A 26,965-nucleotide genomic window follows, 5' to 3' on the forward strand; every position below is an offset into this window, starting at 1 on the left:
TATTGTGTTGAATTACCAATTCCACCTCCAGTAACCTTAATTTTTCTTGATATATTTTATTAATTTCTTGCTATGAACACTTACTGCTTTCGTAACCATGAAAAACGAAAAAGCTACAATCAAAACTAAAGTGCTAATTTCAACTAATCATGTTGCTCAATCTGGTTCTGAGCCTGAGCCCAAGTCACTCAACGCCACATTTTCCTAGAAACTAAAATGCAGTGAGATCTCATTTTAATCTGTAGAATCAAAGTTATCTGCCTTTCTTAAGAGTAATCGCATTAAAAATAAGGGGTTGTAAGTGAGGATATGCAAACTTATACTTCCTGTAAATCAGCCTTTCTCCTAAATGACAAAGATCATACTTTCTGTATTTAAGTTTGGCATTAGGTGGTTCTAGCCATAAAAGAAATATGGCAAAACCACCTGGCATGAGAAACACGTCAGGCACTGACGCCCAAGAGCAGACAGGATGCATCCGATCAAGGGCAAAGGCAACGCGGGGTTGCTAAAGACTCAACATTGCCCAACAAAGTCGGGGTGCTTCTCTCAGTTCAAGCAAAAAGCTGAATGACAAGATCACAGGACCAGACCTCTGCCTCATGGTGCTCTAAGGGAAGTATTACTTCGGCCTCTCAGACTGGAAGGAGAAAATGCAGGTTAGAAAATAAAGTGAGACACATGGAAACAGAACAGGCTGGTGGTTGGCTAGGGTGGGGCTAAGGGCGGGGAGAACGGGTGAAGGGGGTCAAAAGGTACAAACTTCCAGTTATAAGATAAATAAGTCCGGGGATGTAACAGTGACTATAGTTAACAATACGGTATTGTGTACCTGACAGTTTCTAAGAGAGTAGATCTTAAAAGTTCTCATCACAAGGAAAAAAAAATGTATAACTATATGAGGTGATTCATGATTCATGTTCACTAGAATTATGGCGGTGATCATTTAACAGTACATACAAATATTGACCATTATGTTGTACACATGAAACTAACAGGTTACATGTCCATTTTATCTCAATAAAAGTGGAAAAAAATAAATTGGGAAAAAAAATAAAGAGAGCTAGATCTACCACATGACCACGTGCATTAAACTAAAAGAGGAGGTTCGGGAGTGAAAGAGAAAATTCAAGTCACTTGAACGACACCCCCAGCCTCGGGACGTACCTTGGTGGGGGCCACGTACACGACCACCCCATTGTCACTCTCCCGTAGCACCTTCTCCATGCAGTAGTAGGAGGCGTAGGTCTTCCCTGAGGACGTGGGGGCCACTATGACCGCAGACTCGTTCTTGTCTACGACGTCCAAGAGCTCTCGCTGCAGGGTTCAGAGCACCGGTGTGTCAGCACCACGAGAAGCATGTTAGCAAAACAAATACCTTAAGACACTTCCAGCATAATTCTCTGAGCCGCAAAGGAGTGGTTGCGAGTTGAAAACACACCAAAAGATACACGGGACCTTGTGAAGAACTCACGGCCTCTCCCAGAAGAGAGAATTGCAGTGCTTTTGAGCGTCTGGAGGTGGGTTTGTGTGTGAAAAATGGAGAGTGGGTCTGAACAAAATATCTTGTCCTGGGGTAGATATTCTTTCTGATTACTTGTCACTGACTAAGTGCACAACGGCTCTGAGAAATGAAGATCTAAGAGTATGCATTTTTGTAAGGGTGAAAAAGTAGCTGAACAGAAAAAAAAAAAATCAATGATTAATCATTTTACTACTTATCTTGTACTTTCTAAATAGAAGGATGCCAGCCCCTACTTTGGAGGGCATGTGGGACCTTCATAAAAACAGACTCTCATCCCTTTAGCCTATGCTTTTATTCATCAAAATGAGGACTGGTCAGAGGATCATTAGCCTGTGTGATGGGCAGAAGATGGAAAAGCCCCCCAAAGCCCCATCCTGCACACTCTCTGAATCCAGGTCCGCTCTGGGCCACACCTCAGAGCAAAGGCGACATCAGAAGAAGTGCAGTGGAGGGGGGCGTAGATACCTGGAGGGCCCTTAGCTGCTTCGTGTTCTGCACTTCAGGAAGGAAGGACCTGGCCCCCCTGCTCCTGAACAGCAGGCGGGGAGTTTCTGAGGTGCTCCAGCATCATCAAGACAAGGAGGATAAAGTCAGCTTCTGATAAGACCACCTATTAGACTGAGCCTCTGAAATGGCATTTTCATAGGTAAACATGTTTAACTGATAAGGTTCGAGGCAATTTTATAAGGTTGAATCAATGCAGAAACGCACCCTTTTATTCCTAATTTTATAGCCATCAATATTAATTTTACATTTATTTATAGAAAAGTAGCTACTATGGTCACGGGTACAGGCTGTAAATATCTGAACAACTGTCTCTACTGTTTAAACTCCTTGAATTTCTCTGTCACATTTCTATATTTACATAGGATATCCTACAGACACAGGGAAGCCTTGGAGGATGGTCCATAATGATACAGTCGGATGACACAGACAGAACTTCAAATATATACATGTGAATCCATCAGAGTACCTCCAAGAAAATGGTCTATTTATGAAAAATGGATGATATGAAAAGTTCACTTTCTTTAAATGGGAAAAAGTCTACATTTGACATTCCCCATGGCAATTTTAAATGAGATGACTCAACATTAAGAATTTCATGCCAAATGTGCTGTGTGGAATCATGAGACGCTCCTGAGATCAGATTTAATAATAAAATACAAAAGTGTTTGTTTCATCCAGTCATTACCTGCCAGGTGTCAGGAATAAAGTCCTGGACTCTGGGATCTGGGTCTTTCCTCTCATCTCGTACCAAACAGTGGCCCATGTACTGCAGCAGAAACCGAGCTGGCCCAATGCCAACTGAGTATTTGTTCTTTTTCTTCTCCTTTATGTCATTTCCTGTGACCTACAGGAGTTTACAGGTCCATCTTGAAAGTGATTTTAAATTACAACATCCTTTAAATGATTAAAAATATTTTTTTAAATAAAACAACTGAAAACTAATTTTTACGAGAAAAGCATTTTACCACCTTTCAAATTTTGCAATATTTATTGAAGAAACCTCTTATCACCTAAATCATTATCTTAACTAAGAGTAAATAGCAGACATCAAGATTTTCAGATATGCATCACGGCACTTGAGCTACAATCTGATATCAAGACAACTGAACAGTCGCAATATAGTTTTTAAATGTTTTGCTAGAATTAAACACAGGATTAGTTTTAAGGGTCTACAGAGACTATCTGGCATTTTTGATCAGAGAAGCTTTTGTAAAATTTTCTAATTCTAGGTTACTTCAAGTTGGGGGAGCTGGATTACTAACAATGATTATGAACTTGGAGTAAATATTTTCAGTAAAAAAAAAAAAAAACCCAGGTAATTGTGTTTACAAGACAGTTGAGGTACACCTAATAATTACTCTATTAGAATGGAGCTGTTCTGAAAACATTACCTGCGTTGGACGCAAAGAACTTGCCAACTCCTCAAATCCTAAATAGCTAAGGCATCTGGCTATGAGTTGCCGATCTGCCTCTTGCAAAAGTTCTGGGTATTTTTCCATCACGGAGTAGATCCTTTTCATCATTTGAACAGCTATACTTAAATCTTTTGTGGTTTCACCTTGGTAAAGAAGAAACAGCAAAATTGTTATAAAGGCCATCAAAAATAATAAATGTCTGATTGTCCAAGATTAGTCACTCAGGCTATCAACCTGACCCAATTAAATTCATTGTCTTACTTAGCATTAATGGAGGTTTTGGAATACAGAAAACTCAATAAAATGAAAGTGCAACTAAACACATTCCAACATCTCTGTGGAAAACTGAGATGTAGCTCTGTAAGTGTTGGGAAAAAAAAGAAACATCTTGTAGCTCATGATAGAAATAAGATCACTAAAGCCCAAGTTGGTCTAAGTTCTAAGGAATACAAATCTTTCCCAACTATTATTTTCATGCCTTCTCTACTGTGTTCAAAGAAAAATGTCCAGATGAGTTTAAATATCTGGTTAAAAACTTGGCAACATTTATTGAATCCTAATGGTGACCAGAGATAAGTATCTGGTGTAATCACTGGAGCCTTCAAATTCAATCAGTCTGTTACACCTGCCAGATCCAAACGTTGCTAATCCCCGTCCATTTCTTTCCAGTCACATACATCCTTTCTAGACCTCCTCACGGCTGGTCTTTTCATACTTCACATGTTAGGGCAGTTTTGATTCGCCCTTTCTTCCAATCAACCTACATTTTCTCTATTTAACAAATATTACCAAACACATACTGATGCTATAAAGGCTACAAAAGAAATTTAAGCCACTGTTAATCCTGATCTCTCTCAGGCCAACTGCAAATCCTGACACAACATCTTAATTAGAGAGACCCACAGAGGCCAAATCCTACGCTTCTCACAGGGATGAAATCCTCAGGGAAGTCTGTCGTTGCAGGGGCAGACTGAAGTTTGAAGAATGACGGGGTGGCGGGGAGAAGAACCCCCAGTGACCCCGTGTTCAACGGATTCAAGTGTGGAGACGACCAAGACAGACAGGTCAATGAGGTGTACTCGGAAGGACTGTCAGTTTGGAGGCATACTGGTCCCTCATCATGTCACCTGCCATCAACTTACACGTCTCTACCCAGCCATGTTTCTCCCTTACCTGCCTCTTCCTGCCTCTTCTTTCCTTTTCTACTATCTATTGTAGCAGTTGTAAAGTAGAGCACATGGAAACCACAACAACTTCTGGAAGAACTCAGCATGCCAGGCAAACACGGTCCGAGTTTTGCCCAGAAAGAAAATGTTCGCACTTCAGATCTCAGAGATGAATGACAGACTCTCCCTGGGACCTCGCCATCTGTGGGTCCCCTTAACGATGCCCACAACTCTCTAAGTGGCTGTTTGTAAACTTTGACTGGGAATTGATTTGAACTTTTTTATTGGAATGTAGTTGATTTACACTGTTGTGTTAATTTCTGCTGTACAGCAAAGTGATTCAGTTATACATATACATTCTTTTTCATATTCTTTTCCAATAGTTTCCTGTGCTCTACAATAGGACCTTGTTGTTTATCCATCCTATATATACTAGTTTGCATCTGCTAATCCCAAACTCCCAATCCTTCCCTCCCCCTCTCCTTGGCAACCACAAGTCTGATCTCTATGTCTGCATGTCTGTTTCTGTTTCGTAGGTAAGTTCATTAGTGTCATATTTTAGATCCCACATGTAAGTGATAAGGAATTGATTTGAATTTGCTTATGAATGTGCTGTATCTTTGCTATTAGGGCCCCCTTTGAGACTTCATTGCTCATTGATAAAATAGAGGTAATAGTACTTAGAGGAATTCTCCAAGGACAAAATCAGATAATGCATCTAAGGCTTCTCTAAGCCTTCTAACACAAACTTCCAGTTAATAAATAACAGCTATCATCATTAGATTTTTATTCTTCTCCAATGTATTCAAACAAACAAATCAACAAGAACTCACAGCCACATACCTTCACCACGGCAATGTTCTTTCCACGCTCTCAAGCAGGCAGTAATCCCCACCATTTCAACTCGAAATTTCACTGAGCTACTTTTACATGATTTCAAAAAATCTTCTAGGTTCTTTATTCCAGAGTTTAAATTCTCTTTCATTTCCTCCTCAATAGAAAAGGACAGAACATTCCATTTTTTCTCTTCTTTTTGTTCTTCCTTGGCAAATAGCCTCTCCTTATTCTCTCTAGTAATTTTTTCAGCCTTGGTCTCCTGCCCAAAAAAAGAAGGATACATGTCATAAAACAAGTTGGAAATAGTCCAAGATGGCATTGCATGAATGAGACAATAGTTTTAAGTGTATATTGATTATTTTGAATGTCATCCCGTTCTTGACAAGGCACAATTTTCATTTCAGTGTCTGTTTCTTAACATTGAAGCCTCTGTGAATTGAAATCTTTGGACAATCCAATTTAATGACTATAAAGCCTCAGTGCAGATAATTTTTCTAGATTTCTAAGTGGTGTAGGTTATAAATTGAAGAGTAAATGTAATACAATCAGAAACACCAGGACCCTGGTTTTTCTGTCTCCTGATCTCTCGGGAATTGGTTTTCCTCTTCCATCCCCCACGGTCACCTCCCTACCCCAACTTGTGCTTCTAGATATTTCTTCCACAAAGCCTTGCTCAACTCTCCCAGCCTGAGTACGTATTCCTCCCCTGCCCGGGCATCTTTCTATCAAATGCTCATCACACGCAATGCAGTTGTGATTTTCCTTGTCATGAGACAGGAATGTGCCATAGTTGTTGGTGTGTCCCAAGCACAGCACAAGTTCATCCTCTTTTATGGGTGAATGAGGAAGGGGCAGGTGGGAAGGAACATCATAAATAAACCGGTATGCTCTGTCTAGACAAGCATTTCCAACCAACTTACACACAATATAGACCCACCTCTACTACACTTTCACCTACTTGACCTGTTAATGTGCAAAGAAAATTAGAGAACTGTTGTGTCCGTAAGAGAACACTGACAAACCTTCCATTATTCTGCTTAGTCATGAAACTCACATCTAAACTTTGCCTTTAATGAAGTCAATTTTCATTGCCATCACTTTCTCAGTATTTAATTTGAATCAGTGGAGTTTCTCCAATGTTTCAACTTCCCAAATGTACTGTCCTGGGATAACTCGGCATGGTTCTGTCTCAAGAGGACAAGAACAAGCCCTGGCTCTTTGCCAGGTACAATGTGTTTGTTTTAGCTTGAAGTGTTACTGGAAGAGCACATTTACACGGTGCTGAGGTTGTTTAATCTCCACGAGATAATTTACTTAATTTCCAATAATGTAGAAGATAAAAAAAACATGAAATCTTTTTCAGTCTTTATACCTTACACTAGGTAATTAGAATTTTTGCCAACTTTCTATTTTATAACCTCTCTCGAAAAAAAAAATAACTATATAAAAGAAGCTTTTCAGTAAATAAAAAAGAAATCGTTGTAATTGGATGGTCTCACTAAAGATAAAATTGGCTGTGAAAATAAAAAGGAGGTTGTCGCCACGAGGAGAAAACAAAGACCACCAAGCTGGGCCTGAGGTGGCTGCTTGTTGACTATTAAAGCAAAAGTCCTCATGTCTGCTCAAATATTTTTTTAACTTTAGGCATAACTGAAAAATTGTAGGATATTGAAAGTGTACATCATGGTGGCTTGATATACATGTACACTGTGGAAGGGTTCTCCCCACTGAGTTAATTAACCCATCATCAACTCACATATTTATCTTTTTGGGGAGGAGGGGCGGTGAGAATATTTAAAATCTACTCTCTTAGCAAATTCAATGATATGATGTAGGGTTATCCACTCTAGTCACCATGTTCCTCCTCTCTGTTTCTATGAGTTTGACCTTTTTTTTCTTTTGGATTCCACGTGTAAGTTACACCACGCAGTATCTGCCTTCTCTGTCTGACCTACATCACTTAGCACCTGTAGGTTCAACCACGCTGTCACAAATGGCAGAATTTCCTCCTTATAACTGAATAATATTCCAATATATATATAGACCACATCTTCTTTATCCATTCATCCCTTGTTGGACGCTTACATTGTTTCCGTATCGTGACTGCTGTGAATAATGCTGTAATGAACATGGGAGTGCAGAGATCTCTTCTACATCCTGTTTTCTTTTCTGGGATAAATACCAGAAATGGGAATGCAGGACTATATAGTAGTTTTGTTTGTAATATTTGGAGGAAATATACTATTTTCCATAGTGGCTGCACCAATTTACATTCCCACCAACAGTGCACAAGGGCTCCCTTTTCTCCACATCCTGGCCAACACTTGTTGTTTCTTGCCCTTTTGATGATGGCCATTCTGACAGGTGTGAGGCAATATCTCATTGTGGTTTTGATTTGATTTCCCCTATGATTAGTGATGTTGAGCATCTTCTCATGTGCCTGTTAGCCATCTGCATGTCTTCTTTGGAAAAATATCCATTTAGTTACTCTGCCCATTTTTTAATCAGATTGTTCTATTTTTTGTTATTGAGTTGTATGAGTTTTTTGTATATTTTAGATATTAACCCCTTATCAGATATATGATATGCAAATATTTTCTCCCATTCTGTAGTTAGTTGCCTTTTCGTTTTTTTGATGGTTTCCTCTGCTGTGAAGAATCTTCTTAGTTTGATACAGTCTCACTTGTCTATTTTTGCTTTTGTTACCCTTGCCTTTGGTGTCAAATCCAAAAAATCATCACCAAGACCAATGCTAAGGAGCTTACAGCTTATGCTTTCTTCTAGGACTTTTACAGTTTCAGGTCGTGAAGTCTTTGATCCATTTTGAGTTAATTCTTGTGTATAGTATAAGACAGGGTTCCAAGCCTCATTCTTTTGCATGTAGCTGTCCAGGTTTCCCAACAGCATTTATTGAAGAGGTTGTCTTTTCTCCATTGTATATTCTTACCTCCTTTGTCATAAATTAATTGACCATATATGCTTGAGTTTATTTCTGGGCTCTCTATTCTGTTCCATTGACCCATGTACCTGTTTTTATGCCAATACCATACTGTTTTGATTACTATAACTTTGTAATATAGCTTGATATCAGGGAGTGTGATGCCTGTAGATTTGTTCTTTTTCCTGAAGATTGTTTTGGCTATTCAGGGTGTTTTATGCCTCCATACAAATTTTAGGATTGTTTGTTCTATTTCTGTGGAAAATGCCATTGGAATTTTGATAGGGATTGCATTAAATCTATAGATTGCACTGGGCAGTAAAGACATTTTAACAATACTCTTTCTTCCAATTCATGAGCACAGAATATCTTTCCATTTATTTGTATCCTCTTCAATTTCTTTCATCACTGTCTTGTAGTTTTCAACATACTGTAACCTCCCTGGTTAAATTTATTCCTAGGTATTTTATTCTCTTTGATGCAATTGTAATTGGGATTGTTTTCTTAATTTCTGCTTCTGATAGTTCATCATTAGTGTATAGAAACACAACAGATTTTTGTGTATTGATTTTGTATCCTGTGACTTTACTGAATTCATTTATTAGTTCTAACAGTTTTTTGGTGGGGTTTTTATATAATATAATGTCATCTGCAAACAGGCAGTGTTACTTCTTCCTTTCCAATGTGGATGCCTTTTATTTCTTTTACTTGCCTAACTGCTCTGGCTAAAACTTCCAATACTATGTTGAATACAAGTGGTGAGACTGGGCATCCTTGTCTTGTTCCTGATCTTAGAGAAAAAGCTTTCAGGTTTTCAGCTTTATCATTATATAATGACCTTCTATCTCCCTTATTACAGTCTTTGTATTAAAGTCTATTTTCTAAGGTATAAGTATAGCTACCCCTGCTTTCTTTTGGTTTCCATTTGCATGGAGTATCTTTCCCATCCCTTTACTTTTCTAAAAACGTAGCATGGAAAGCAACTATCAAAGGGATTGAACAAATAACAATAAAGAAGGACAATGAAAAGTAAAAAAAAATTTGATAGAATGAATATAACCTACCTGTATCTTTTTGCTCTTGGGTTCACAGAAATTCTTCTTTGGCTTGATAGCTTGAGGTACAACAAATTTAGAAGAGACTGATTCTAATGACCCCCCATAAAATCGTTGAAAACGATGATACATTTGCAAAGATCTAAGGTGACGAGGATCTCTAGATTTTTCTGGAAAAGAAAAGACTTAAAATGCAACACTACTACATATTTTCAACAGCGTTCTCACTAATCCTTCACACCATCCCACACACACGTGCACTTTTCTTTTTAGTTTGGAACAGTAACTTAGGCTGATGACTTTTGTTAAAGAAGGAATCTTAAATCACACTATCTCTTGTCCACAGAATGATTCCTTACTTTATTTGAAGGATGCAAGCGACAAAACACCCTTTCACTGTACACTTCTCAAAGCAAATATCAGGATGCTACAAAGAATGACAGATTCTGGGCATTACTTCTGTTCTGTGCCCTGTGAATGAAGTTAAGAAGGGGGAAGGTAGGGCTTCCCTGGTGGTGCAGTGGTTGAGAATCCACTGCCAATGCAGGGGACATGGGTTCGAGGCCTGGTCTGGGAAGATCCCACATGCTGTGGAGCAACTAAGCCCGTGCACCACAACTACTGAGCCTGCGCTCTAGAGCCCGCGAGCCACAACTACTGAGTCCACGTGCCACAGCTACTGAAGCCCGCGCTCTGCAACAAGAGAAGCCACCGCAGTGAGAAGCCCATGCACCACAACGAAGAGTAGCCCCCGCTCGCCGCAACTAGAGAAAGCCCGCGCACAGCAACTAAGACCCAACGTGGCCAAAAATATAAATAAATAAATAAATTTAAAAAAAAAAAAAGAAGGGGGAAGGTCAAGGCCAAATCAGGAAGATATCCATCTAGGGTATCATGGCTTCTTGTATCACTTGACAGAAAAATCCTTACTCCAGACCATGGCCACAGAGCCAAGAACTTGGCAGCTCAGAAAGACTCACTGTGGAAAAATCCAATGACATAGGAAATCCCAACACTCAAGGTCTGACTTACTCCCATCCCCAGAGAAAACTACAGCACTCACTTCAAGGGCCTAGTTAAGCAGGCTGATTTTTCTATATCTGTATCTACATATGTAAATCAAACGGCTCTGAAGGATGTTAATGATTAATCTAAAAACTCCCTTGTATTTTTCAGGATATTAGTAGTTGTTTATAACAGCAGGCTGGGAAGTGTTTCGTGGGAACATCCTTACTAGGTCCACTCTTAGATTCTTCTGAAGGTAAGTTCTGTCCACTGGAAGAAGGGTGGGGGTGAGCATGGGGTAGACAAAAGAAGACAAGGGATGAGCCGGGGAGAAGGGTCCCTAAGTCAGTCTCGGCTGACTTGCTCTCAGTGGTGCCACGGCCTCCATCCTGAGCGTGAAGGTGGGTAAACTGCTGCCCTTGTTATGGGTGACGTGAAAGCAGCTGCAACTGCTTGAAAGCCTATAGCCTCAATATTTCTGCCATTAAGGAGCACACAGATGTCTTAAACTATAAACTGTCTTAGCTTAAAACAGCTTCTAACTTTTGTGGGACAAATGCCATCTCTGTGCACTTGCTCCTAAGACAGCTGTGTGCCTGTGTACACGTGACTGTCAGCAAAGTGGGGCTCTTTCCTCACCCTCTTTACTGACATATATCTACATATCTTGTACATTATTGTTATTCAAGAAATAGAAAAATTTTTCATTGTAACATAAAAGGCAGAGAGTGAAATAGATTTTAAGGTATTTCACCAGAATCGCAGGACTCACCATCAAATTGACCCCTTGTCCTGTCATAATCATCACTAAGGGGTTTGTGGGAATGCCAGTGCACGAGCTCATCAAATTCTTTCTGCTTGACCAGTGAAGTTACAATAGGATCATCGCTATGAGATGAAAAGAAATATAGGCACATTTTAAATTGCATGCCTCCAAATATAGCACAGCATAGATCTCATTTTTTAATAATTTAAAAAAAAAATCATAGCCACCTTTCCTCCTTCCGAGATATAATGTGGGTGGTAGAATCCAAAGAGCAGTTTATTGGGGCTTCAGAACCCAGAATCCACCCCATATCTCGTGCCATCGACATCAACAAATATTCATCCACTCATTCATTAATTACAAACACACAGCTGGAATGATTTTACTCTTAGGTTAAAACTATGTTGATTTTTAAGCTAGTTATGATCACAAGACATTGGTAAATTTGAAACTAAACTCATTATGTGTTACAAACACATGTTACATCTAATATAACCTCTTTATAAATAATCTGTGGAACTTTGTAAAAGCTTTAATGAGTAATTCATCCATTCCACCCAGTGGCCCCCATACCTCGTTAGGAAAGGCAAATCTTTCAAAATGTCCCCAGCAAACTTATCAACCACCTGACATGACACTGGAATAAAACCCAAATTAGCCATCTTTTCCTTGGAGGTATCTGTAAAAAAGTAGTAAGACAAGGTCAAATGTAAAACTTTCATACAGCAATGTTACACATCATTTTCTAAAATTTCACATTTAAAAAAACATCATGTTTCATTGATCTTATTTATTTACATTAATCAATTCCAGCCCTTCCCATAAAGCCATTTTCCACATTAAAACATTCTGGAACACAGCAGAATATAAAGAAATAGGCAGCATTTAGGCATGTAGGTAGGTAGATAGAAGGATAGATAGACGGATGGATGGATGGATGGATGAACAGATACACTGACAGACAGAAAAACACCTATGTTTCCTATTTCAAACGTTTGTTCCTTTTCTTATTTCCTATTATGAGACAAGGAATTTAAATATGGAAGTCTCACTCAGGAATCTCTTACATATATACTTTTATAAAATAAAAAAGTAGGGGGAAAATACAGATGTCAATGAAATTATGTGATATCATTAGTCTTCTCTTACATCCTCCTTGATGTTATGTCCATGTACACCTACATATGATAGATGGATATCACACGTCACATATTGATCGTATATACAATAGCTGGCTAACAAATGCCCCTTTATCCAGTGTCTGGTTCATAATTCTATGTGAGCTGCAATTGCTCTGCTCGTTATTTCCTTGACGTTCACTGTTCCTGCGTTTGCCTGAAACCTTCCTATGAGTCCCTACAACTCTCCCTGAGCACTTTCTTCTTACAGCCTTGGGTGCAGCCAGAGTTCTAAGGATTTCATGCCCCCCGAGACTTGACGAAAGTCACAAGGTAAATACCCCAGCTACCTTGCTCTTTGGGTAAGACATCTCCGAAGTGGTTTGCACGCAGTTCTAGGATTACCAGTAAAATTTACCTGTAGTTGTCCACATGGAAACCTACTCATTAACACACCCTGCACTGACTGTGTTTTCTTCCTGGTATTACCTAAGCACTCCCTTATTTGATCTTCCTGGGACCAATAAACTCCTTGCTCTCAAGCGTCTTTGTCTGGTGGAACTCATCCTGACATAATGAAAGGGGATATATATTCTTCCCCTGTACTCTGAAAAATACACTTGTATCAATACATTCCCAACCCCCCTTAGCTTTCTTTGTCACTTTCCATCTGGAGTCATTTTATTCTTCCTGAAATTCATGATATAGAAATGTCTCCAGTGATGACAGGATGATGGATATATCAGTGTTTGTATTTTGAAAAATGTCCATGCTACTCATTTCTTAAACTGTATTTTAAGAATAACATATGATTTCATTATGTTCTGACTTCTATCATGATATTTGGGAAAGTCTATTATTAGAGACTAATTTTTATTCCTTTGTAAGTAACTCTGGTCCTTTTAAGATATTTATTTTTTACATTCTCTAATCCCACTGCATCGTGCCTAGTGTGTATTTGTGTGTGTGCATGTGCGTATGTTTGCTTTGTCCCACTCGAGACTCATCATACACCCTGAGTGTGCATATCCCTGTCTTTCATCATCCAGGCAAATGCCAGCCATGGTCTCGTCAAATACGGCCCAATCTACAGTGGCTTGGCCTCTCCTTCCAAATCTCCAAATGAATGAAAGGTTAGACAGCTTCATTCTGTCTTCCATGTCTTTTAACATGTATTTTATCATTTTTTTCTATTTCTTTTGTTTGTTTTTCAGTTCTTTTAAAATTTCTCCAGCTTGAGATATAATTGACATGTATACCTGTGTAAATTTAAGGTATGTAATGTGTTCGTCGCTACTGTACCTGTAGTTCTTTTGATCTATTTCTAGCTCACAAATTCTTGCTTTAGCCAAATCCAATCAGCTTTTGAACCTATCCATTGACAGTCTTTTCATTTCTACAACTTTATTTTAAAATGTGAAGATGTTTTCTATCATTTTGTTATTTTTTCATGTTTCAAATTTCATATTTTACTCCTTCAAACATTTTTAAACACACATATAGTATATTCTACTTTTGGTAATTACAAAATCTGAAATACTTAAGAGTTCTAGTTTTGCAGCTTACTGTTTGTCTGGGGGCTTATTTCTCTGCTGTTTATAAATTTGCATGTGCACTCATATGTGGCAGAGAAGCCCTGTAAAACCAGGGTATATGATGACGTTCCTCTACAGAGAACACGCCAGATTCCTTTGATCGCTTTAAGGTTATTTTCCAGCTTAGAGTTGTCTTGACTCTGCTGACTGAGTACACTGAAACCCAGATTCTTAGGAGGGCAGACCTACAATTAGAAATTCTCAGAGTGACCCAGAGATCAGTCTCTCCCTTCATGTTTGGCTCCTGAAATTTCCCTCCTATTGTTTTGAGCTTGCTTACGATTTTGTAAAAAGATGTTTGGTCTCTTATCTAACATTTCCATCATTACGCACAAGAGATTTTTCACTTGATCTACACTTCCAGATTGATAGAAATGGAAGTCACATATATCTGGCTTTCTTAAAAATTGGCAACAACATTAGTTACAAGGAAAACATATCACTGTTCAAAATTATACTCAAAGTATTATCGCCCCCAAGGATATGACAATATAGGTCATTTTAAATGCATAGTACCCGAAAATTATTTATACTTGCAACATTTAGTTACTGGTGCTTTCAAAACATTTTCAGAGGAATGATGCTTTTATTTCAAATTAATTTAGAGATTTATTACCTTTGATTGGTGATGGATCCTTTTTAAGAAAAGGAAATTGTTTTGTTCTCAGAGGAAATGGCTTTCCAACATCAAACTTTGTGACCAACTTTGATACAGTATCCCAGAGATGTTCATAATCTTTCATAATGACATTTCCCAAACTCAAATGTAGCCCTACATGAGTTCAAAGTAGTAAACACTGAAAGTCATTCACACATACACAGAAGCACACATTTTGACTAAATTCACAGAGCTCTGAAATACTTGTCAAACAGTGAAATTTTCTGTGAGTGTCACACTGAACCTAGAGCCAAACGGTCCCTAGTGTTGACTGTGGGACTGGAGACTTTAAAGTTTATCCTGTTTCCCTATTTGATAACTATTAACATTATAACTGTCTTAACTAACAATAACAGATGGTGAATATCTAACTATTCTTCAAGGTAATAAAAAATGTTATGTCACACATAACTTCATAATCAATAAAACAGAATAAAACTGATTTTTCAAAAATGAGAAAGTTTGTAGAGGATTGCTAAATTTATTTGTAGCTAACTCATTCTAACACTTGCAATATGTAGGAACCAAATCTTAGAGGTCAAAGAAGCTTCAATAATGCTCAATCAGTTATAGTTCTCTTAAAATGTCTTTTATTTTTCTTTGACTACGAATAAACAGCAGAAGATTTCTTCTAATAAAATTATTCAAAGAAAGAAAAATTAATTATATACAATAAATATATAAATCAGCTTTATCTTTGGAAAAACTTAAAATTCCCTAAATATCTAATAGTAGTACATGATTACATTAATTAGAGTAAATATTCTGAAAAATGTTCTGCATATATTTAACTGAAAAATTCACCTGTTAAAATTATCTAGAAATGCCAAGTTCCCAAAGATGTATTTTTTCCAAAAATACTTGTGGAGTAATATTAAGTTAAAAATATTTTAAAATACAACATTCACTCTGATTGCAACTAAGTAACACTTATACACATGCATAAACAAATATCTGAAAGAAAATGACTGCTATATGTTGCAAGTATAGGAAAAGAATTTTGAAGCTTTAAATCCTTTATAATGTTTATTTCTAGGTAAAGGCATAATTGTTATAACATACTAGGGTGGTACCTTGAACACTTTCATTTTCATAGTAAAATGCTATATTCTTCAATAAAAGCTCATCACTTAAGTCGGAAAGGTGAGTTAAATTCAGATTCCAAGATTCAAAAACGTCTATATTACTTAGGATGAAGTATTCACACCACTTTTTCTGAAATTGGAAATAAAAACCAAGTTAGTGACAATTTTTATATTAGCAAGAACCTAGACTACTTCAAACATCTCAATAATCCAACTGAAAGGCAAGTGGGCTGGGCTCTTCCCATTCTTACGGATGTGAGCCCTTCCAGGCTGGGTCATAATGAACGTGTCACACCTTGAAAGATTAAAATAAAATCAGGCTGACCAAGAATGATTCGGCATAGTCCTTATTCCCAATCACAGAAATCCGTACTTGACTCTTACAACTTTTCTCCCACAGATACGGGACTACAGAAATACTTCTGCTTTCAAATGTGCCTCTGTTCTTTCCTCGGGGTTTAATGCTTCCAATGTTACTTTCGGGTCAAAAGAGCATTTAAAACAAGGGCATTTGATTGTTCAGGGCAGACGCGACTCAAGCAACCTCAGCGCACAAACCTGGTCCTTCCTTTAGGCAGCGTTCGAGTTTGGGGAGTTGGGCTGAGAGGGAAAAACGGAGGCTTCTCTGCTCCACACACGATAGCTCACCCAGGCTCTCCAAACGTGAATAATCTCTTTATCTATATGGATGTGGAACTTTAACTCAGCGTTATCCAATAGAAGTGGAACGCAGGACAGTACTTTACAGGATAGTAAAGTGCACAAAAGCACAACCACTTGTAGAGGAACCACGCACAGGACAATGCATGCCAGACACATGAACTAACTTATGTGACTGGACATGCGAACACACATTCACACCTTTGAAAGTTCGAAACTTGAAGGTTTGTATGTAGGGGACTTACTGTATTATTATTTTATTTTATTATTATTATTATTTTTATTTTTTTAACATCTTTATTGGAGTATAATTGCTTTACAATTGTGTGTTAGTTTCTGCTTTATAACAAAGTGAATCAGTTATACATATACATATGTTCCCATGTATTATTATTTTAAAAGCCAGGAATTTGGCTTTTGTTTTTCCAATCCCCAAAGTAAGGGCACCTGCCAGTCTAGCTGGAGGCCAGGCTTATGAGGGAGAGGTAGTGCAGAAAAGAGGTTTTCACAGACGTTTTTCACCTGATAGAATTCGGGGAGTCCGTGAACTTGGGTCAGAAAATTACATTTTTATTTTTGCTAACCTGTGGCAAAATTTGTATTTTCTTCCATTGCAAACCCAGACAAAATACCGTCACTCCCAAGCGGTAGCTGGGATTGGGCACCAGTAGGGATCACAGATGTTTTCATTATAAGCACTGCAAACATATCGAGGTATTGTTGACACTCACCATCCATTGAAAGTACGGTATTTATCTGATTATCTAATGTAGTAACAAAGAAGCACATGTGTTACTATATCACAAACGATGCAGTTATAGTATTTTGATAAGGGTATTTCACCATAACTGATTTCCCTGTAACCCTAAGAACCTTATTTTAGGCATTTATATTATTCTGAGGAAGGGGCCATAGCATTCATCAGATAGCCATAGGGGCCCCAGAACAAAAAGGCGAATAAGCCCTGAATAATTCCTTTCTGTGTGGTTCTGACACACCTGTCTGCTGAGGAAGGAAAAGTGAGGAAGAGGGGACCACAGTGCGGATCGCAGCCTTTCCCGATGAGCAGGCACCGCCCCTGCAACCTGGCTGCACGCACGGCTTGACCACAGGAGGGAGAAGAGGGCGTGTCCTCGTCACTTCCAACATATCCTCCTGCCCCGGCCCAAAAGCCTGCCTTCCGTCTGTCTGCTCCATCTGGAAGCCCCTCCTCACCATGCTCCTAGCTCCTCCACGTCCCCGAATAACGATGACTTCCCTGCCTGGCGCACAGTTTCACCAGCACCACAGATAACTTCAGCCTCCAAGAGGACGATGCCATTGACACTTCTTGAACGTCTTGTATCCAGTGACGCCCCTCCCCCCTCTGACCCAGGTCACATTCTCCGCGACATACCCGTGACCGTCATCACCAGGACCTGCTCTCCGTCCTTGCCTTGGTTTGGGCTCCCCCATGAAGCAGACCCCGAGCCTCAACTTCAAGGAAAAGCATTAATTTGTGACTGCTCTCAAGAGGCGCCCGTCAGGGGATGCAGAAGTGAGACGGGAAAGAAAAGAAAACCAATGAGGAACATGTTTTCCAACCCATGACCCCTGTGGACAACCAGAGCTTAATTCCACCGGGGCATTCGGAGAGCACAGAGCACATTTCAGGGTTACCTGCCCCGACGTGTAAGGAAGCTGGGGTCTCCTGCACCCAGCCCTCACCTGCCGTCGGTGGGGCATTACACCCCAGCATTTCAGACCCGGAAGATCAAACCTTCAGGCAGAGAGTGGCAGGCATTTCCAGTAAGGTGGGAAGTAAAGGAGAGGGAGGGACAGGCCAGGGAACGACAGTCCATCCGCCTGCCAAGCCCCGAAGAGGGGCTCCTCACGCCCACCGCCGGCCCATCCTTCCAGCCCCGTGTAATGGCCGTCACACTCCTTTACGGATCACCCAGGCCCCCCGGTCAGCAGCTCCTCTCTTCTCTCCCTGCACGACAGGGTCCTTGTAGCTTGTCTCTGGTGCTTTGTTTCCTAGCCCAGCATTTGCACCACCCCCTTGCAAAGATACGAAAACCTGTTTTCCTGTCTTCTTTTCCATAAAATGGTACAAATCCACCAAGGGCGTCCTCCCCGCCTAAACTCTCTTGTTCCTTTCTGTACATATCATCCCATCAGCTGGCCTCCTTGTGCCTACGGCCATGTGGTTAAGACCCACCGGACACAGAAAAGTATATGATAACACATACGGGTGCCACTGTAATTCTTTTGTCAAATACGTCAGGGGAAGCCTCCAAAGTTCCAGGCAGGACAGAGTGGTGTGTCTTTCTCAGTAGAGCTTACTCTTCCCCACCTCCAGTAAATACTTCCCACATATTTCACTGTCCTTAAACTTCCGGGCTTGCTTCCTCGCCATGACTTTGAGCACATGACTTTGTCCCTGCTTCACAGAGAAAACTCACACCAGCAAGCAGGACCTGTAAACAGACCCTACAACCTCCGTCACGGCCACTCTGTCCCATTCTTTCTTCACTCTCTCCTGTAAGAACGGCCATACCCCTCCCTCCATAGAAGGGTATCCTCCACACCCCCTCCCCTCTCCCCCCACTGTCCCTGTATTTTCATCCTGTCCTCTCTTAGTTTCCACGATCAGCATTTAGACATGCTCCATCTGTCATTTTAAAAGCACTCTTTTTTTAATTTTTATTTTATATTGGAGTATAGTTGATTTACTATGTTGTGTTAGTTTCAGGTGTACAGCAAAGTGATTCAGTTATACATATACCTATATCCACTCTTTCTTAGATTCTTTTCCTGAATACGTCATTACAGAATATTGGGTAGAGTTCTCTGTGCTACACAGAGGTCCTTGTTAGTTATCTATTTTATACAGAGTAGTGTGTATATGTCAATCCCAATCTCCCAATTTATCCCTCCCCCCTTACACACCCTGGTAACCATAGGATTGTCTTCTATGTCTGTGAGTCTGTTTCTGTTTTGTAAATAAGTTCATTTGTACCATCTTTTTTAGATTCCACATATAAGTGATATCATATGGTATTTGTCTCTCTCTGTCTGACTTACTTCACTCAGTATGACAATCTCTAGGTCCATCCATGTTGCCGCAAATAACATTATTTCATTCTTTTTAATGGCTGAGTAATATTCCATTGCATGTATGTGCCACATCTTCTTTGTCCATTCCTCTGTTGATGGACATTTAGGTTGATTCTGTGTCTTGGCTGTTGTGAACAGAGCTGCAAGGCACTCTCAGTTGACCCAGGTGCCAGCTCTGCCCTTTGCGTTCCCTTATTCTCATCCTCTTGCACAGAAAGTCCTCTCCACCGTTGTTTTCCCTCCCACTCACCTGTGAATCACTGACACTGACTTTTCCCCCCATCACTCTGCTCCCCTGCCTCTTGATTCCCATCAGCAGTGAGCCCTGTGCCCTTGAACCCAGTAGACTGTGCTCAGTCCTGGACCCCCTACAGCTCTCAACACACCTGATCCTATTAGCCACGCCCACATTGGGAGACGCGGTTCCTGTCTCTCAGAACCATCCGTTCCCCTCTCTCCTCTCCGTCCCTTTCAGCAGCTCCTTCCCAGCACCTCAGCCTATGCGGGACCACTGCATGTTGGACTTTCTCGGGTCTCTGCCCCGGGCCCTCTTCTCATCTCTCTCCCAACATAATTTCGTCCACTACATGAACATCCGTGGGCTGATGACTCCCAGTCTTTACCTCCAACTCACCCCGCTCTGCTGAGCTCCAAACCAGTATTAACACAGCGCACCTGGTACCTCCATCTGCGTATGTCCTTGGACCCTCAAACGCACTCTTTCCAAAACTGAACACACGGCGGCCTCCACCCGTATCCCGTGGACCATGGCACCCTCCCCTCCCCCCGGAGGCTCAAGAGGAGACTGTCCTCCGACTCCTCCCTGCCCCCACCGCTCACTCACTAAACCTGTCAGCCCCACACCTCAAATCATGATCGACTGCCCAGCCCTCTGCCCATGCCCTTGTCCCCAACATCAGCACCACTTACAGGCACGGAGGTGACAGTCACCTAACTGGCCTCCCAAGTCCACGTTTCACCTCTCTGATGCGCCCTCCGCACTGAACCTGAGACACTTGTTTTGAAATGAAAGCGCCACTGACCTGCTAGAGACCATCCAGCTGCCTCTCACTGTGCTTGTCATCAGGTTACGTCTCCACCCTCCTAAGAGCACCTGCAGGGGCCACGGGGTCTGCCTCTGACCCGTCCCTTCCACTTTGTCCCTTTCCTGTGTTCTCTCTAGTCCAGTGGCACTCGGTCACACCATCCTCAGCACGATCACACAGGCTGCTTTACCTCCTAGAATCTGGCGTGCAGCCTCCCTCCAGCTTGCTAACTCCTACTCATAGACTTGGGTTACTTAACTTCTCTTCATTTCTTAAGAGAAGTCATCCTTTTCAGATTGAGTTCAGTCTTTGTGTTATCAGATTCTAAAGCGTCCTGCAGTTTCTATCCTGCAGGAGTAGTTTTAAAAATTCCTTATCTGTCTCCCTGCAAGATGAAGCTCTGTGAAAGTGCTGGGTGGGCTGGGTGAACACCTTCTTTTCATGTGATCCACACGATGCACGCGCATTAAATAAATATTTGTGGACTGGCTTCCTAACTGATTGGTTCTAAAGCACTTTCCTTGAACATTCTGACTGTAAGTATCAAGATCCTTAAACAATGTCCATTTAAATTGATCCACTAATCCCATTTCTGGGCATGGAGTCCCCACGTTAAAGGCAAAAGCCTACACACACAGAACCCGGAGAACAGCAGCATTTATAGTACAACCAAAACTCTCTTAATATCCCATAATGAGGAATGAATAATCAAGCATGGGACACCCATTAAAAAGTAGCCAGCAGCCACTACAAAATGAACTAACCAAGAGTGTGGAAGAAAATAGAAAAATATGTGAAAAGAAAAAATTATATATATATAATTCCAGGGTTAGAAACAATAACAAATAACAGAAAAAAGGTCTACGCATTTAAAACAGAATAAACCAAAATATTAACAGTTACCAGAATTGACTTGAGTGGTGGGCCTCTGGGTAAGATTTTCTTTTGCTTTTGCTATTTTTTTAAAGTCTACAGATTTCCTCTAAATGTCGTCTAGAATAGGCGAAGATAATCAACTATTACACTGATTTCTTCAACTGCGCTCAAGAACAGAACATGACAGAAGCCATCTCTTATAGTTGATGACACAAAATCCTGATCTTGACACAGACCAGAAGGGGGGCTACGATACACCCCCTCAGGCTGAAGACACACCAAGCTGTTGGTTTTTACCACCCAGAGTTGTTGAAGTTGGGAAGTGACTTATTTAGGCCCTTACACCGTTAAAGCTGCCAAAGGGCTGCCACTGTTCCCATACAAATCTGTTTTTGAAGGTCACTGTGGTTTTTCTACATCTAACAATTGAAACAAAAAAATAAACTAATCAAGAGTATACTTACCATTGTTAAGAAAGTCTGAAGGTCCTTAATCCAGTGGGAAGTGATGAATCTGGTACACGCTCTTTGGGAAAGAGGTAAGTGGAGGAGAAACGCCACGCTGAGACAGTGCAGTCTACACCAATCTGTCACCCCCTCCAGGGTGGGGCAGTTCCTCTCCGCCTGCATCAAATAAAGAAGGTGGGTCAGAGGACCGCGGCCAGGACACGGCCTGATGCCTGGGCACCTCGGAGAAGGTGCAGCCGCACCACGTGGGCAGCAACCACACGCTCTCACGCTGTTCACTCTGCATTTTTGCGAAAGTTCTTTTCTTCACGTAACACACATGTTGGGTAAGAGGGACAGGGAACCGCCAGCTTAGTAGCAGTTTACATAAAGCAACTTCCTGTGTTCTTAGTTGAGCCCAACTTCACATGAGCTGACCCAGCAGCGCATGAAGTCAGGAGCTACAGGATTCTGCACAGGGGGGCCACACGTGAAATGCACCGTCTCTTCTCTCCCAGGCGCCCTATTTTAAAGGTTATATGGGAAACTACCAGGGTGAGGAAACCGGTACGATCTGAAAACGTACCCAAGTGGAAACAGGGTAAAGGAGTGGACATATTTAACCTGATGGGACAATGTTTGCAGGGCTGTCACTGGAACCAGACTGAGGCTTGTTCAGTGTGCCTCCACAGGGCCAGACGGGGCCCAACGATGAGAAGCCCCAGAGACACAAGTGCTTTAGTATCACTCTTGTGATCATTTAAAATGGCATGCCTAGCCATCTACGTTATTTTGCAAAGACACTATTCAAGCAGACCTAAAGGACACAGGAGAAAGACGATGAGCCCTGTTCGTTTCTGCAACTATGAAAGAAAGAGACCAAGCCGCGTTTCTCTCTCCTAAGAATCTTCAACCAGGAGTTCCCCAGCGCTCAGGTTGTAAACAACACAGTACGTGTACACGTGTGTGTCTGAGTGCATGCGTGCACGTGTGCAGACACACAGGGATGGCTAGTTGGTTGGAGAACAAACCCACAACAGTCAATAGAGTCTCAATGGCCTCCGTCAGCCCTACAGAAGTTGTGGCTTTAGCATCGGTCCAGCCAGGACAGCAGGAAGGTCCTTGCACAAGGCAGTGGACAGAGTGGAGCTTGGATAAGACAGACAGACCCGGTTTCAATCCACACTGTATTTCATCCTTGGGTTTGACGAATGTTCCCTGGACTCTCTGAACCTCAGTAAGAATCACAGCACCTCCCTTTAACTGCTGTCATGAAGATTTAATGGCACAAGGCATGTAAGAGCCCAGAACATCATAAGGGGGTAAACTCTCACCAAGGGCCACTTTCTTATCTTCCTCTGGAGGGTTGGACACCTTTGACTAAAAATGTACTAAGGGAAACATCTGTGAGTAGAACACCAACCCATCTAACAGCACAATTGATGTTTCAGTAAAATCAAATAAATAAATACAATTTCACTGGTGTTTCATGGTAAACGTATCACACCTGTTGGATGTTAGCTTTCTGAGCATCGGTGGTCTTCGATCTGTTTTCTAAAAAGTGATGGTATAAACTCAAAGACAAGGAGCACGAAGTAACACAAAGAACTTGCCGAATGTCAGATCCTTCCGGCCACAGTTGCTTAAGCAGAGAAATAGTTTCACATGCCTGTCACAGAAGGAAATGGTAAAATGTCGTGATATTTAGAAAAATATTTTCAATCATAAGTGATCTTACTAGAAGAACTCATACAGAAGAGAAAAATAGATATGACTACACAAAACTATAAACATTTCTGTTTAAAGGAAGAAACAAAATTCAAAATGGGAAAATAATAAGTATTTCAATGAAATTATTACAAGTTTAAATATGTAAAGAGCTCCTATAAATCAATAAAACATCTAAGCCTTTAATAAGAGATGAGCATGTAATTCATAAAATACAAATATTAATAAAAGTGTTCAACCATTTTAGTAACAAAAAGGATAATTAGATAGCATATTTTTACTTTCAAATTAGCAAAGTATATTTTAAGGATAATAGCACTGGAAATCATGTGACGTGTCATTTCTCTTATATTTGCAAATCAGAGTATAGATAGGCACAGAGTTACTGCAAAGCTATTTGGCAATACATATGATTATCGTTATGTATGTTGATACTTTCTGATTGACTATGCAAGTTCTAGGTATGCAGGTTAGGTAAGTCATACAAAATGTGTACCAAGATTTATGCTCTAAGATGTTCATCACAAAGTTATCTGTTAAAGCCAATTTTCAAACAATTTAAATGTTCAGCATTAGAGAAATATTAGGCATCCAGTAAAAATAAAATTTGTGAAGAATTTTCTGATAATCAGAAAAAGTGGTGTATTAAAGTCTGTTATTAATATGTTTGTCTGTTAATATTATTATACTGATATTAATTTCCTGGTTTGACAAACGTACCTTGGTTACATCAGATGTTAACACTGAGGGCGGAAGCTGGGTGAGAGGTATATGAGAACTCTGAACTATGTTTGCATTTTGTTAATAATTAAACAATTCATTCAAATAAAGTTTTTTAAAAGTTTCAGTACCTCTTCCATCATATTTTTCCATTTTAAATTTCCAAAAAGACGTCCTAATGCTAAATCTCTACATTTCTCCAATTGCTTAATCAGGGTTTTATAAGCATTCTCAATGTTCTTTTCATTCTGCAAAACGAAGGCAAGTCACATAAATCGTCATAAATAATATATCACATTACTTTCCAACTAAAGAAAATCATATATTGAAGATACTATCGTTACAATATATTCCTAAGTAAAAAAAAAAATACACTAATGTAATTACAGATCATCAACAATGCTTTTAAAGCCTGCCAAAGAGCACTAGGTTGTCTTTGCCAAATTAATTTTTGTCTAGGTCCATTTTATTTTTAACAACTTCATGAAGGTATAATTAACATGACACAAAATCCACTCACTTTAAGGGTACAATTCAATGGCTTTCAGTAAATTTACAGAGTTGCGCAACAATTGCCATAATCTAATATTAGAACATTTTCAATACCTCAAAAAGAAACAATTTACCCATTTAATGCACTAGATTTTATTAGAGAAAAATTCAAACAGACGCAGAGAGAATAGCATAACCGCCTTCCCCAGGTAATGATCATCCAGCAACAGCCATTATCAACATGCATGGCATTTTTATACACATTTCACATAGTCCTCAAATTGATCAATGAAATCACCGCTTTAAGGTGAGTGTTCAATAAACTAGGAAATAAATTATTTTACCAGAAATAAAATCCTCCATTAAAAAATGTTTTTCTTGAGGAAAGACTGGTAAGGAAGTTTGTAGGGACTCTTCAAACACAGATTCAGAAATTGCTCTAACAGAATAAAAAATGAAATGAACGGATTACAGGACCTCCTATCACTATAAAAAATAACTTTTTTAACTAAAAAAAAAACCACACACACAAGGCTGTTCCTACTCACAGCAGGCAACCAGAGTTGGAAATAGTTTAATGACTGAAGTTCTAACGAAAGCAAAGTAAACTATCTTATTGGATTTTGTGACAACCATCCAGATGTCGCCAGTGCCCCGAGGGGTGTGACCCTAAACTCAAAAAAGTGAAAATGTTAACTGACACAAAAATCATTTTGATGATATATAGAATTGTCTTCACATTCTAAATTCACTGTAAGTAGTGAAAATTAGACAGAAACAAAATTTATTTCTAAAATTGGTAAGCATTTTTGAACTCCCAAACGTTCAATAGAGTCATTACCAATTATACCAATACAGCAAAATAATAAAATCACAGGATTAAAATTCTAAATAATTTGAAAATTCTATTAATGATTTAATGTTAAGAAATCATTTTATTTCAGGAACCTCCCTGGCGGTCCAGTGATTAAGACTCCATGCTTCCGATGCAGGGGGCACAGGCTGGGTCCCTGGTCGGGGAACCAAGATCCCATGTGCCATGCAGTACGGCCAAAATTTTTTTTAAATTTTTTTTTAAATTCTACTTCATCAACTTTCTCCATTGTTTTCTCATGAAAAGCTACCATATTCACCATCATTTCACTAGTATGTGGACGCGCGTCTGGCCTTCCTAAGTGGAGGTGGAACCCCATGCCACACTTAAGCACAGAAGGGCTGGGGTCAGGCTGCCTCTTTTCAAATCCAGGCTGTATTACTGGATTTGGAATTGACAATGGGCAGATTATTTGTTAAAGTATCTATTTCATCATCTGCACAACACAGACAACACTAAGACCTCCCTCACAGGGTCACTGTGAAGGTTAAATAAAATGACTCATGGGAAGTACCAAGCACTATTGTTATGACAACAACTGCCCAATAAATGACTGCATTTTTGTTTTATTATTATCATTTCTATTTTTCTATACCTCTCTGTTAAACCTATGATAATTTCCATAAAAGAGGTAGAAATAAAACTGAGTCAAGAAATGTAGAAAATTTCGTGAAATTCTAAAAGTTTGTCTTTTAGGTGCAAACTACCTTCTGGAAAAACATCCGGTTTCTGTACTTGCTCGGCATAAAGTACGCGTAAAGTCGAAGGACATCAGATGCTTGGCCCGAGAAGAGCACAGCATTGACCTTCATTGCCCAGGACTGAATGATTAAAAAGTTGAAAAGGTGTACTTGTAGATGGCTCAGGCTTTCATCGGCAACGATCAGAAAATACGGGTAACTGTCTTCCAAGAAAGTTTTCCACTCTTGTGAGAAGCACCCAGAAAAGTCTGTCCGAACATCAATGTCGGTATTATGCTGAAGGTGGAGAATTAATGCCATTCTCAGAGGAAGAAATTCAGGGATGTTGCTGTACGCATGCTCAGCATCCTGTGGGGCAGACAATTTTGAAATCATCATCTACCTGTCTACTAGTTTTGTTGGTTAACACATACCATGAAAGTCATTAAAGGAATAGGTTCCAACATAGTTGTATTCTGTTTTATAGTCAGAACACAGACCCTTGATCCTTGACTGTCATTTTGCAAATACATGCCACAAATCACAATTTGGGTTTAAATACACGTGTCCCCTTTAACCCACACTTTCCCTTCCCATTCTAGTTCTTCTCCTCTCCAATCTCACTTCAAAAAGAAAAAGGAAAGAAAAATATGTAAAAGCAAATGGTAGCTATA

At 39.9% G+C, this 26,965-nt stretch overlaps 1 protein-coding gene across 1 annotated transcript in view; it reads right to left on the minus strand.

Moving 5' to 3' along the window:
• LOC118897516 (probable ATP-dependent RNA helicase DDX60) overlaps positions 1 to 26,965 on the minus strand; it is an 82,498-nt gene that overhangs the window by 47,013 nt on the left and 8,520 nt on the right. Inside the window, exons 5-17 of the mRNA XM_036856798.1 lie at positions 26,319 to 26,660; positions 24,377 to 24,493; positions 23,305 to 23,466; positions 21,816 to 21,974; positions 15,659 to 15,800; positions 14,544 to 14,699; positions 11,788 to 11,893; positions 11,221 to 11,336; positions 9,453 to 9,613; positions 5,457 to 5,709; positions 3,424 to 3,590; positions 2,718 to 2,876; positions 1,168 to 1,317 (exon numbers count right to left, since the gene is read on the minus strand). Of these exons, the coding sequence (XP_036712693.1) occupies positions 1,168 to 1,317; positions 2,718 to 2,876; positions 3,424 to 3,590; positions 5,457 to 5,709; positions 9,453 to 9,613; positions 11,221 to 11,336; positions 11,788 to 11,893; positions 14,544 to 14,699; positions 15,659 to 15,800; positions 21,816 to 21,974; positions 23,305 to 23,466; positions 24,377 to 24,493; positions 26,319 to 26,660 (2,190 nt within the window). The remainder of the gene's footprint in view (positions 1 to 1,167; positions 1,318 to 2,717; positions 2,877 to 3,423; positions 3,591 to 5,456; positions 5,710 to 9,452; positions 9,614 to 11,220; positions 11,337 to 11,787; positions 11,894 to 14,543; positions 14,700 to 15,658; positions 15,801 to 21,815; positions 21,975 to 23,304; positions 23,467 to 24,376; positions 24,494 to 26,318; positions 26,661 to 26,965) is intronic.

Source organism: Balaenoptera musculus, chromosome 6, assembly GCF_009873245.2.
Source record: "Balaenoptera musculus isolate JJ_BM4_2016_0621 chromosome 6, mBalMus1.pri.v3, whole genome shotgun sequence".
Taxonomy (NCBI): Eukaryota; Metazoa; Chordata; class Mammalia; order Artiodactyla; family Balaenopteridae; genus Balaenoptera; species Balaenoptera musculus.